The sequence below is a fragment of the Diplotaxodon limnothrissa genome, linkage group LG3 (assembly GCF_057381915.1).
Source record: "Diplotaxodon limnothrissa isolate DT_005_m linkage group LG3, D_limnothrissa_male_GT1.1, whole genome shotgun sequence".
NCBI classification, from domain to species: Eukaryota; Metazoa; Chordata; class Actinopteri; order Cichliformes; family Cichlidae; genus Diplotaxodon; species Diplotaxodon limnothrissa.
In genome coordinates, this window is record NC_140598.1 from 21,978,531 (window position 1) to 21,991,916 (window position 13,386).

General features: G+C 43.1%; 1 protein-coding gene across 8 annotated transcripts; it reads left to right on the forward strand.

Moving 5' to 3' along the window:
- Nucleotides 1–4,698: 4,698 nt before the first annotated feature.
- Nucleotides 4,699–12,540, forward strand: LOC146634929 (muscle M-line assembly protein unc-89-like). Of its 8 annotated transcripts, XM_085343839.1 has the most exons (10): nucleotides 4,699–4,798; nucleotides 6,796–7,146; nucleotides 7,753–7,862; nucleotides 7,920–8,085; nucleotides 8,163–8,261; nucleotides 8,949–9,272; nucleotides 9,730–10,056; nucleotides 10,604–10,921; nucleotides 11,216–11,533; nucleotides 12,223–12,540. In XM_085343839.1, exons 1-10 carry the CDS (start codon nucleotides 4,762–4,764, stop codon nucleotides 12,312–12,314), a joined length of 2,142 nt encoding a protein of 713 aa, XP_085199965.1. In that variant the 5' UTR covers nucleotides 4,699–4,761; the 3' UTR covers nucleotides 12,315–12,540. The 8 variants fall into 8 exon arrangements, with proteins under 8 accessions (XP_085199965.1, XP_085199955.1, XP_085200006.1 ...); XM_085343829.1 differs by having other exon boundaries at nucleotides 7,753–8,085; XM_085343880.1 differs by lacking the exon at nucleotides 8,949–9,272.
- The last annotated feature ends 846 nt before the right edge of the window (nucleotides 12,541–13,386 follow it).

Below are 13,386 nucleotides of genomic sequence, written 5' to 3' on the forward strand. Positions count from 1 at the left end.
ATTAATAATCTTCATAACTTCTTTTCAGATGTAGTCTGAAACACTTTCAGTTTGTTGAAAATTGATGGATCCTTAATGAATGGGCCTCAGAGCCGCCCTCAGTGTCTAATGTGGACTGCACACAAAGTTTCAGGTTAAATGCACAAATGAGGTAAGTCCTGTATTCATCCTCGTCCTCTGCTTCTGTTATTATTCATCCAGTCTGGCTGCAGACCTTAGGTTTAGTAGTGCAAAGGATAAACATCCTAAAGGTCAAAGTTTGGTTCATTTTATTGATAAAGAGATAAGAGTGTGTTTTACAGGAGAATGTGACATGTCATAAAAGTTGGTGGCAGCAGCTGAAATTGTTACACCCTGAAAAGGGGCTGAAAAGGGGATAAGTCAATGACGACGCTCAGACACGATGTTTCTCTTTCAGCAGCTTCATTGCGAATGATTCAGAAATATAAACATACATACAAAAGTATTAAACATCCTAACAACGATGTACAGGTCTCTGTTAGTTGTAAAACAATATATCTCAAGACTGTTTTTTTCCTTTTCTATAAGTTACAGATTAAATTGGATGTAAGAATTTACAAAAACAACTTATGAATCAATAAACAAACTTAGATCATTAAACTGAAATGTACAGGAAATAAACAAAATATTCATATAAAAATACTAATAGGCATTTGTCCCTTCACACAAAACAAACATGTTCTTTGTCCAGATCAAATGCAAAATGCACACAATGTATGTTTCATACACAGTCTGGCACGATAAGGCTTCATGCTAGCCACCAACAGAGCGCTTAGCTTAGCCTGCTGCTTATCCTAACAACACAGTTAACACAGGCCATCTTAGTATTCCTAGTATCCTCTTGGTACATTTGGAAACACGGTCAGTACAACTCAACATACATATTTGTAAAGTCCAAAAGCAGAATTGCTCAATTATTACCTGAAAAGGGGATAAGTCAATGACGACGCTCAGACACGATGCTTCTCTTTCAGCAGCTTCATTGCGAATGAGGCATCGTGGCCTGAGCTCCCCCTTCCGGCAACGGCAGGCATAACTAATCAATCATGATCACTAAATCACATGGATTATTCCCCAGGCTCGACAAGTAGATCACAGATTGCATTTTACACAGGTTGTAGTCACATTAAGGATTATTATCCGGTTGAACATAGTCATGAACTCTTTTAACTATTTTAGCCTGTGTTACATTACGTCTCTTAATGGGACTTCTTTTACCCTTGTTTATAGATTTACATATTTGAAATAAATTGAATAATAAATTCAAATTCAAATTTTTTTTATTTGTCACATACACAGTCATACACAGTACGATATGCAGTGAAATGCTTACACAACTGCTCGTGACCTAAAGAAAAATGAAAAGGCTATGAATAAGATAGGAATAAATATGAAAGGGTAAATTTAACTAGGAAGGAATAAAATAAATAAAAATATATAAATTAAAGTTGAAAATAAAATAACTGTACAACAAAATACACAATACACAGTATAGAAGTATATAAGAATGTATGAAGAAATATAAATATATATACACACAATAACAGCAGCTGTACAAGTATTAAATGGAAATGAAGAATATAATGTCCATGTTGTGCAATCAACATTTGTAAGTGTCTTGTGCAGTGCAAATATACTTAAAGTGATTTAAGTGATGAAGTGAAAACAATGTCCAGAAAGTCCAGTGTGTGTGTAAGAACTATATGTGTGGGTCAGTACTGTGTGGTGGTGTGATTGAGAGACCGTATCGCCTGCGGGAAGAAGCTCCTCCTCAGTCTCTCTGTGTTGGTCTTCAGGGAGCGGAATCGCTTTCCTGACCTCAACAGAGAGAACAGTCCGTTGTTGGGATGGCTGAGGTCCTTCACGATCTTCCTGGCCTTGGTCCAGCACCGCCTGCTGTAGATTGAGTGCAGGTCATGGAGCTCGGAGCGGATGGTGCGCTCAGCTGACCGCACAACCCTCTGTAGAGCTCGTCTGTCCTGCATGGTGCTGTTCCCGAACCAGGTTAAGATGTTTCCCGTCAGGATGCTCTCTATGGTGCACGAGTAAAAGTTCCTGAGCACCTTGGAGGGCAGTTGGAAGTCCCTCAAGCGTCTGAGGTGGTAGAGACGCTGACGGGCCTTTTTCACCACGGTGTTGATGTGACAGGACCATGACAGGTCCTGCGTGATGTGAACTCCGAGGTATTTGAAGCTGTCCACTCTCTCCACTGGGCACTCGTTGATGACGGGGGTCTGGTAGTTCCTCTCCTGCTTAGTGCTGAAGTCCACTATCAGCTCCTTTGTCTTACTGACGTTTAGAAGGAGGTTGTTCCTCTGGCACCAGTTCTCCAGATTCCTAATCTCCTTCAGGTAGGCCGTCTCGTTGTTATCAGAGATCAGGCCCACCACGACGGTGTCGTCAGCAAACTTGATGATGGTGGTGGAGCTGGTAGTGGCCACACAGTCATATGTGTACAGAGAGTACAGCAGGGGGCTCAGAACACACCCCTGGGGGGCTCCAGTGCTGAGAGTGGTGGAGGCTGAGACATGTCCGCCCATCCTTACTGCCTGTGGTCTGCCAGTTAGGAAGTTGGAGATCCACTGACACATAGATGAGCTGAGTCCCAGATGCTCCAGCTTGGTGGTGAGTGTGGAGGGAATTATGGTGTTAAATGCAGAGCTGTAGTCTATGAAGAGCATTTTAACATAATTCCCCCTTCTAGTGTCCAAGTGAGTGAGTGATGTGTGGAGGAGATGAGAGATGGCATCGTTTGTGGAACGATTTGGACGGTAAGCGAACTGTAGTGGGTCCAGTGTGTCTGGTAGTGAAGAAATGATGAAGTCTCTGACCAGGCGTTCAAAGCACTTCATCACTACTGAGGTGAGGGCTACAGGGCGATAGTCATTGAGAGAAGCAGGGTGGGGTTTCTTCGGGACAGGAACAATGATGGACTCTTTGAAGCATGTGGGGATCACCGACTGAGATAAAGAGATGTTGAATATCTCAGTGAACACAGGAGCTAGCTGGTATGCGCAGTCTCTTAGGATACGACCTGGGATGCCGTCTGGGCCTGCTGCTTTCCTGGTGTTCACTCTTTTGAAGGCTCTCCTTACTTCATGCTCGGAGATGACGAGCACGTTTCCGGTGCTGGCAGTATCTTCCTGTCTGCAGCCGTTAGCGCCGCTAGCACTAGCATTGTTGAAGTCCTTAGCTGCAGCCTCGAAGCGAGCATAGAAAGTGTTCAGCTCGTCTGCCAGAGTCACGGCCGCGTTCGTCATACCGGTCGTTGGTGCTTTATAATCCGTTATTGTTCTTAGTCCCCGCCACAGGCTCCTAGAGTCACTCTAGTTTCCTCCCGTAGCGCTGCTTCGCCTCTTTCACCGCCCTCCGCACGTTATATGACGCGGCTTTGTACGGGTCCATGTCCCCCGTCGTGAGTCCCGTGTTGTAGGCAGCGGTGCGGGATCTCAGAGCGTCGCGGATGGTTTTATCCACCCACGGCTTCTGGTTGGGAAATGTTGTGATAGTCTTTGTCTCCACGGTATCATCCGCTAGTTTCCCGATGAATCCCACAACCGCTTCCGTAAACACGTTGACATCATCATCGGAGCTGTTTCTGAACATGCCCCAGTCTGCGTCATCGAGTGCGTCCTGTAACGCGGCCACCGATTGATCAGTCCAGCGCGCGATCTTCCTCTGAACCGGAACTTCCTGTTTCAGCCTTTGTTTGTATTTTGGCATGAGGAAGATGGCGGCGTGATCGGATTTGCCAAACGGAGGGCGGGATTGTGCCTTGTAGCCGTCCTTGACCGTAGTGTAGCAGTGGTCCAGTGTCCTTTCACCTCTGGTGGGGCAGGTGATGTGTTGATGAAAGTTCGGCGCTGCGCGTTTGAGGTTGGCGCTATTAAAGTCCCCCGTCACAATAAGCGCAGCGTCCCGGTGTTGTGTCTGGTGCTGTGTGAGTGCCTCATGCAGCTCGCATAAGGCGGTGACCGTGTCCGCTTGTGGTGGAATATAAACGGCACTTACAATGACCGATGTAAATTCCCGAGGTAGATAAAAAGGACGACACATGATGGACAGTAGTTCCAGATTTGGTGTGCAGGAGCGTGTGAGAGGAACAGCGTTCGCACTGTTGCACCAGTTGTTGTTCACCATTAAACACACGCTATATTGGGTAACTTTTAACCACAACTTTTTACTCCATTATGAACTTCAACAAATAATCAATCTATCACAAAATCACAGTGTTAGTCCTTTAAAACTCTCAAATACAGTAAAAAATAATAATTAATGTATTTCTTTTGTATTATTATGAGTATTTATTGTATGTGTGTATTGTATGGACTCTAACTGTAAACTCAGTGAAGGGAAAATATTTTAGCTCAAACACCAAAATTCATTCAAATTAGATTTTTCCTCCACACGATTCAGATTTTATTGCTGGCTTCTTCATAAAGTTGGATCTGACTTCAGTGTAAATGACCTTTGTCTGATGTCTCTTATTTAATGAGCTTGTTTCTCCTGCTTTTCCTCACTTTCCTCACAGTCTGCCCTGATCTGATCGAAGTTGAAGTTTCTGTTGGAATGATCTGAGCAACAGACGTCCTCCCTCACTGAAGTGTGAAACTTTGTGTGGTTCACAGTGTCAGTGTGAGCAGTGTGAGAGTGTCAGTAGATGATCAGCAGAGGAAAGTGAAGCTGCTGTGAGCTGATGTCCTGAAGGGCTTTTAAAGAGTCTCTGAGTTTGACAGGAACATGAAGATGTTTGTGGTGTTTGTGATCCTCCTGCACGGTAAGTACACCTTCCTCTCTCTGCTCTCATCATCAGCTTTTCTTTCATCTCTCTCTCTTTAATGTGTTGAAGTGCAGCAGGAGGAGATTTCCATCAAACACTGGATTCTGATTCAGATCAAACTAACAATCCAAAGCAGCAACTTTCAAATCACTGGATTCTTCTTGGTGGCTTTCAGATGAGCTCATGCTACAATCAGCTATGTCAGCCATTTTTAATCTGTCTACATCCTTGTAGAAAATTTTTAAGCATATGTAGAGTAAACTGTTTGTATATTTTAGAAGCAATAAGGCACTAATAAGAAGCATCTGATTAAGACTTCAACACTCTCCCTGAACACTGAAATACATTTTACTCAGTGGCGTTTACAGAAAGAACTGTTTGAAGAAACGTAATGTACAGAGAGAAAATCTCCTGAACAAAACCTTTATCATCTGTGTGGACACGCAAATTAATATGACATTAATATTTTTAAGCACATCAAAATTGGCACCCCATGTCAACGCTGCTAAACACCTCAAATTAAGTGACATTTTACTTTTCCCTATAATGTCCTCTGTGGGTTTTCCAGGCTAATTTCTTATTAAAACTATACCCAAAAAACAAACAAACAATTAACCCTTTCTAGCCCTTTCCCATACAAACCTTTGTTTTCCCCCATGTTTGTTTTTTATTTGGAAAAAGATGATTTTAGCTTTCTCAATTGAAAATTTAAAATACCCTTCTACACCCAAATATTCCCCTTTACCTGGCCCTCTTGGAGTTTCTTAATGAGATGGTCTATATTTTCCCCCCTTATCCACAATGCGTCATCATCTGCAAAAATGGATTTACCATAATTTACAGAGACATCTGTTGCTAAAAAGTTAAATGCAAACCAATGGACCTATGACATATCCTGAGAGTTCTTGTGTGACACCTTGATAATGAGACAGCTTTTTAAAGGGCATCAGTTGGGACTGAACCAGCTGATATTAATTTGCATTAATTGGGAGGATTGGTTTCACGACATGGCTCAAGCAGTCCTTCACTTTTTTGTCTTATCTGATTCAGGATTAGTATCTTGCATGGCATGCAGTCTGGAGCAGATAGGGAACAATCTGCCTGAGCTACACTACAATGTGGTTTGAAGTACTTTGGCACAGATGGGAAGATGTTAGTATGAGTCAGTGAGTGAATAAATGTCTTACTGCCTCTCGTTACCTGGTTAGGTCCGCGGCTCTGATCTGTAGCATCTGTAGTAGCTTTGTCCTGAAAGTTGGAAAGAGACGTCGGGAGGTTTCACCAGCAGAACTTTATTCCTTTGGAGGTGGTGAACACAGTGAACAGCTGAATACTAACTTTTCCCTCACCACTGGGCCTGTTAGACTCTTTTGGCTTTGGTAGCTACTACTATACATACTTGTCTTCTTCTCACTCTCTGTAAACTTAGTGAGATTAATGAGACTACAATCTTACACACACACACACACACACACACACACACACACACCAGAGAGAGAGAGGTGGTTCCTGTCTACTCCACAACTTTAAATCTGTGGCCTGAAATACATTACATATATTACCCATCAGGCTACTTTCTTAAACCTATCACTGTAAGTTATTGTTGTAGTGAAGGAAAGTCAGGTTGGACTGATCTATTCTCACAGGAGTGTGGCTGTTCCTCTGTCACACATGCTGCACATCATAGTCTGTGATGTTTGTTAGAATTATGAAATGTTTGTGTTATTGATATTTTATCAATATTTTTATTGAATGGAAGCATCAATCATGAGGACAATTCAAGCAGTTTTATGTTTTAATACTTTAAGAGGTCTGCTAAAGTGCAGCCGTTTTGTTCTTTAAAAGTCTTTCACTTCAGTGTGACTGATTAAATTAACTTGACTGTTTGTTGTTTGTAAAACTGGTTTCTGAAGATAATGTTGGTTATATTCAACTCATATTAACACTGGGTCAAACCCACAACATTTATTTGATTTGCTTTTCTGTCCTTCCAGTTTCCCAGCATGCTCTGGCTGTGGTGGTGGAGGTGACTGAGGGGGAAAGGTCTGTCCTGCTGCCATGTCTGTTTTCAAGTATTACACCTGAGGACAATCCCACAGTGATGTGGACTCGCAGTGACCTCGACCCCAAATCTGTACACCAACGAGGCGAAGGAGGAGATGATCTTAGAGGACAAAACCAGCGTTACAGAGAACGCACATCAATGAGACCGGATGCTTTGGACTCTTCAGACTTCAGCCTCACTCTGAGAAAACCCACAAAGAGTGACAGTGGCAACTACACCTGCTCCATCAGTGCTGGAAGTGATGAACGGAGAGTCGGAGATATCCAGCTGAAAGTCAAAGGTTAGCAGAAAAACTCCAACAAATGTCATAATTACTGGTCATATGTTAGTACTGCAGACAAAGGCCAGATGTCAAACTGAAGAAAAGCACTTCCTAAATGATTCTGCAAGTCTCGATGAAACCAGCAGTAACGTTTGTAGACTTGACTTCACTGAAAAAAGCAAAACGTGAGAACAAAGCAGTAAAAAGAGATCTTGCTGCTACAACCGTTGGAGATTTATTCATTGAGATATATTTAATTCAGCTTCTGGTCAGAGAGGTGAGTTCATGTCAGGGAGGTTAAGCACACACATCTGTACATATATTTATAACTGCCAGCTGACTTTTTACTCATCACTCAACATGAAACATTCAAGATGGTTTTTTCTAAGTGTGTCAAAATCTGTGTTTCTGTGCTAACCTGAAACTTCACCATGATCTTTTATTAACTGTAGTAGCATCTCATAAATAAGCTTTGTTTAGGGATCTTATTACTTATAACCACATTAATAATTACAGGTCACTTGGATAGATTTCTCACACAGAAAATGGTACGTCCAGATGAACAGAATAAAGTTTTTGGGGTTCTAGTTCTGTGGTTAATATTGTGGTTTCTTGTCCTCTCAGACCAGCAGGTGGAGGTGAAGGTGGAGGAAGGGTCAGACTCTGTCATCCTGCCCTGCAAAACAACACCTGACCTGCCTGAGGACACCAGAGTGGAGTGGACTTGCTCTGAAGTGGGACTCATCACAGTCCATGAGTATTCTAACAGAAATGACGACCTTATGACTCAGGATGAAGTTTACAGAGACCGAACGAAGATGAATGAAGACCTGCTGAGAACTGGAGACCTCAGTCTGACCCTGAAACACCCCACAGAGAGAGACAGTGGAGGATACATCTGCACCGTCTACAGGGACAAAGACATCCTGAGACAGAAAGTAGTGCTGCAGGTCAAAGGTCAGAGATCTATATACAGGTCAGAGGTCAATATTGTGGACACAGGTCAGTCACATTTTTTTAATGTTTCTCCACAGAACCATTTCCATCCTGGGCCATAGCTCTCCTGGTTCTCCTGGTTCTTCTTGTGGTTTCTTGTTGTCTTTTATATCATTTCCGGCACTATTTCATGTCAGGTGAGTGTCTCCTACTACACTACCCATAATGCCGATGGTTAGCAGGTGTCCTCTGGTGGCTCCTTGACTGCGGCTCACACAAACTTGTTCCAGAAGCTGAAAGAGTTGAGAGTTACAAACAGCTGATGCAGAGAGCTGAAGAGAAACTTCCAGGTTTGTTCCAGAAGTCAGAAAACCTCCTTCAGACTCAGTCATTGATCAGTGAAACAGCTCCACAACATGACTTTACTAAACAGTGTGTGTGCTTCACTGCATTGATCTGACACAGAGGCTGCATGTGGACAAGCTGTTCTTCTTCTGTGGTGGTAAACAGCAGCTGACATGGAAACATGTGCTGACAGTAAATGTTGCAGCAGCTTCAGTAAATGTTCCTCCTTGAGTTGTGCTCAGTCATGTGGTGGAGAGCTTCAGATGTTCAGACACACGAGATCTTCATGGTTTCTGTGCTGATGTGTGTGAGACATGGCCGACTGTGAAGGCTCCGTCTGTCTGTTCTTCTTCATCCAACGTGTCTGCAGCACTTTACAGGACGCTGCAGACTAGTTACCAAAGAACGAGTCAGGAACACATCAGGAACAAACTGAGACACAATCTGACTGAGACTAGAAGACAAGGAGGGACAGGGAGGTCATGTGACCATCACAGCTGCTGCTGATGTCATCATGTTGTGCTTTATTGTTTTCTCAGTTTACGAGGTGGGGGTGGATTCAGGGGAGGAGTCTGTCCAGCTGCCGTGCAAAGCTATAGTCAGATTCCTCAAAGACACTAGAGTGGAGTGGAAGGACAGATATACCAGGACAGTCCATGTGTATGAGAATGGACGTGACCAGCGTGGAGAACAGCACCGGTTTTACAGAGGACGAACAGAGATGAACAGAAACCTGCTGAAATTTAGAGACCTCAGTCTGACCCTGAAACTTCCCACAGATGACGACAACTCCACCTACACCTGCACCATCAGCAGGAAGGGAAACTTGCTGAAGAAGAAACAAGTGGAGCTCCATGTCAGAGGTCTGAACATAGTTTTGTACAATAAACATATTTTATATTTGACACTATTTCCTCTCCATACTTCAGCCTCTTGGCCAGTTTAGGTTCTCAGTGGTTTAGAAAGGCAGAGCTTATTGATCAGCAGCAGACTGGATGAAATAAATCATCATAAAACTGAATGAGCGTTTATCAGCTCACTGATGGATTGTATTGATTATTTTGTATTTCTTTAAGTAGAGCTCCAGAGCTCATGAAAAAATAAATCTTGTCATAGACGAACCTGATTTGGTTTGGATTGACTGTCTCTCTGCTGCTGATTGAACAGAAATAAAACAAAGAAACTGTTTATGTTCAGTGGGGCAGTTGGACATGTTTCAGACTGGAACCTGTCATTGCAAATATTTAATTTGAACCAGTCAAAACATGCTCAGAGTTGCTTCAGTCTGTACAACTCATGTTGTGTTTGTTGTCCTCTCAGTCCCCCAGGAGGAGGTGGGTACAGGGGCAGAGTCTATTCTGCTGCCCTGCAAAACTACCATAAACCTGCCTGAAGTTGCTAAAGTGGAGTGGAAGACCAGATTCAACAGGAAGGTCCACGTGTATGAGAACAGATCTGACCAGCTTCAAGATCAGGACCACCGTTACAGAGACCGAACACAGATGACTGAAGACCCGCTGAGAACTGGAGACTTCAGTCTGACCCTGAAGTACCCCACAGACTGGGACACAGACACCTACACCTGCACCGCCTACAGCAGGGAGGGAAACATCCTGATGATGAAACAAGTGGAGCTGAAAGTCAAAGGTCAGTGCTGTTTTGTGTGTGTGAGCTGCAGATGCCATTGAAACTTGAGAAAGTGTAATAACTCCAGCTGTACATATCTTGTCCATTTAACCCATTTATTATTTGCCAATGGTTGTATTCATAGTTTATTCATAGTTTAACAGTTCCTCTTAGTATTCAACATCATTGAACATTGATCACAACAACCTTAAGGTCCTACTGACCAACAACACCTGATGGTAATTAAATGTGCCTACCTTAAAAACTGTGCCATAAAGACATATCATAGTGTAAAAACAGAGGCACACAAACATAAATGGCTCCTAAAGCCCGGCCCCTTATGCACCAGACTTGACAATTCTAATTATAAAGAAAATAGGAAGCTATTAATAAAGTCTATTTTAGAAACATAAAACCAAACCAAAGCCCTCTGCAGAAGAATTTTTCAAAAAAAAAAAGAAGATATCTCCAGGTTTTAGATTTTGATCTGCTTCTGTCCTTCAGCTTTCTCTACAACTCTGAAAACCTGCTGCTGCTACAGCTCATGTTGTGTTTGTTGTCCTCTCAGTCTGCCAGGAGGAGTTAGAGGAGGAGGTGGAGTCTTTCAAGCTGCCCTTCAAAACCTCAGAAAACCTGCCTGAAGAAGCTGAAGTGGTGTGGAGAGACAGCAATGACAGGAAGGTCCACGTGTATCAGAACGGCTCTGACCAGCCTGGAGAACAGCACCAGCTTTACAGAGACCGAACGGAGATGAATGAAGACCCGCTGAGAACCGGAGACCTCAGTCTGACCCTGAAACACCCCACAGATGGAGACAAAGGAGGATACAGCTGTAGAGTCTATGGGGAGATCCAGAGATACAAAAGAGTGCTGCTCAGAGTCAAAGGTTTGTGTGGTTTCCATGTGGTGGGGTGCGAGGCAAACACTGATGTATATAGTGAAATCCACGTCATCATTAACTGTGAAGAACAGCTTGCTCTAAACTGGAACAAATTACAGAGAAATGGACCAACAGTGAAGTCCAAGCTTTGTTAGAGATCCAGGCCTGTGCACACACACAGTGTAAACACAGTGAAACTACAGAGTACTGTGAGGAGGTACAAAAGCTCCTCCTTCTGTTCTACTCAGGAACCCACTGCTGCTGTCTGTACAGCTCATCTTTTGTTTGTCGTCCTCTCAGACTGTCAGGTGGAGGAGGGTGAGGGGGCGGAGTCTGTCCAGCTGCCATTTAAAACAACAGCAAACCTGCCTGGAGATACCAAGGTGCAGTGGAAGGTCAGTGGTGATAAAATGGTCCATGTGTATGAGAACGGCTCTGACCAGCCTCACAAACAGCACCAGGATTACAAAGACCGAACGGAGATGAAGGAAGACCTGCTGAAAACTGGAGACCTCAGTCTGACCCTGAAACAGCCCACAGAGAGAGACAGTGGAGAGTATAAATGTGAAGTCGACGGGGAGGTCAAGAGAAACAAAACAGTGCTCCTCAAAGTCAAAGGTTTGCTTGTGTCTCTGTGTGTGTACATGTTTTGACATCTTTGTGAGGACACAAACCTGGCATGCTACAATACTTGTGGGGTCTAACGGTCACTTGTGGGGACAAAATGCCCATTTCGATGAGTTCGAAGGCATTTTTGAGTCTCAAATTGTGGTTTAAGTGTCAGTGTAGCGGCAATCTTCAGTCCTTCGTTTCCGCTTCTGCAGGACAAAAATCTTCTGACTCGTGCTTTTCTAACATAGTTTGTATGCCACTGAAACTGAAAACTGCAAAACAAATATCTCCAGTTGGACCCCAGTTTGTATTTTCCTGATATTATACCAAAAACAACTATAAACAGCAACGGTTAGAAAACTGTTGCTCCTGATTACTTGCCTAACCTTTCATCAACACGGCAGCTCAATACGACCACGTTTACGACACCTACCAACACTTTAAAACCACACAACAGATGAACAAATCAGAACAAATTTACAGAGCATAATATATCAGATTACAACATAAAATAACCAAGATTAAAATTAGAAACAGTGGTTAGGTTTAGGGTTAGGACTTCATTTTTGATGTTTAGGGTAAGCAGCTTGGGAAAGCATTATGTCAGTGACATGTCCCCACAAGGATGTAAATACATACAAACGTGTGTGTGTGTGTGTGTGTGTGTGTCTGACTGTGTTGTGTCTCCTCTGCAGGGAGAGTTCAGGTCCAGGATCAAACAGGGGACATCAGGAACAGAAGCAGCTCCATTGATCCGACTCCTCTGATGGCTGATCAATCAGTTTGATCTGTGTGTTCTTTGATTATTGATCAGTGATGTCAGAGTGGAGTCAGTGTGATGTTGTTGTTGTGTGTTTGAGACTTTTAGTGTCCATGAAGGTCTCTGCTGCCGTAGATCCTCTGAACTGTGACAGAGGTCTCACTCTGGAGGAAACTCTCAGCACTTTCCAGCAGCTCCTCCATCATGGAGGACGTTCCCTCACTGTAACAGGTGGAGGAGAGAGGAGAGGAAGCACAGGTGGATCCTCTGAGGAAGACATTATTCTGTTAAATGAGAGGAAACAAAGATATGATTGCTTCGTCTCAGTCCAATCGATCTGTTTTCATGTGTACCTCAGTGTGATTGTTTATGTTTATCTTTTGTATATTGTACAGAGTCGTGTGATCTGCCCCGGCATGACAAATGTAAATAATTTTATTGTAATGAGGCAGGTGTAGTTCTCTTATATTTATATTAATCTGTTCAGTGAACAGAATAAAAATGCCCTCTTTGATCTACTGTGGTTCTTCTTCTGTGGTGTTTCTGATGGAGCAGCTGCTCCTGATGTTTGAGGATGAGACCAGAGTTCCTACAGCTTCAGGTCAGAGAGACTGAAGCTCTCCAAGTGCTTTCTAATCGGAGATAAAGTATTTGAATTTCAGGAACAGGGCCATTCCTCCAATCAAGCATCTTCCAGTTCCTTTCTATATATAATCCCCCAGTTCTACAAGCGGTTCATTCTCATTTTCATGCCCGTCCACCCTTCCTTTTCTCACTTCTTTAACTTTCTCCCTTACAATTAGTAATTGGGAATCTTCAGGGCGAGGCCTTCCCCAATCCACAGCTCACTTCATGTTTAAGCCATTCACCTTCATGTATTAAAATAATATCAAACCTAAAATGAGGACGTGGGCCCACTGAGTGAAAGTTTTTATCTGGCCAGCTTCAGTAAGAAATACAGATTATTCAAACAAACGTTATTAACCCGATCAAAAAACAGGGAATGTACTTAATGACTTCATACAGACATTTCATGTAGACTGAGCTCAGTTTTTACATTTTTCTTTTAAACTCTCAGAGTATCAGAGCCCACCACAGC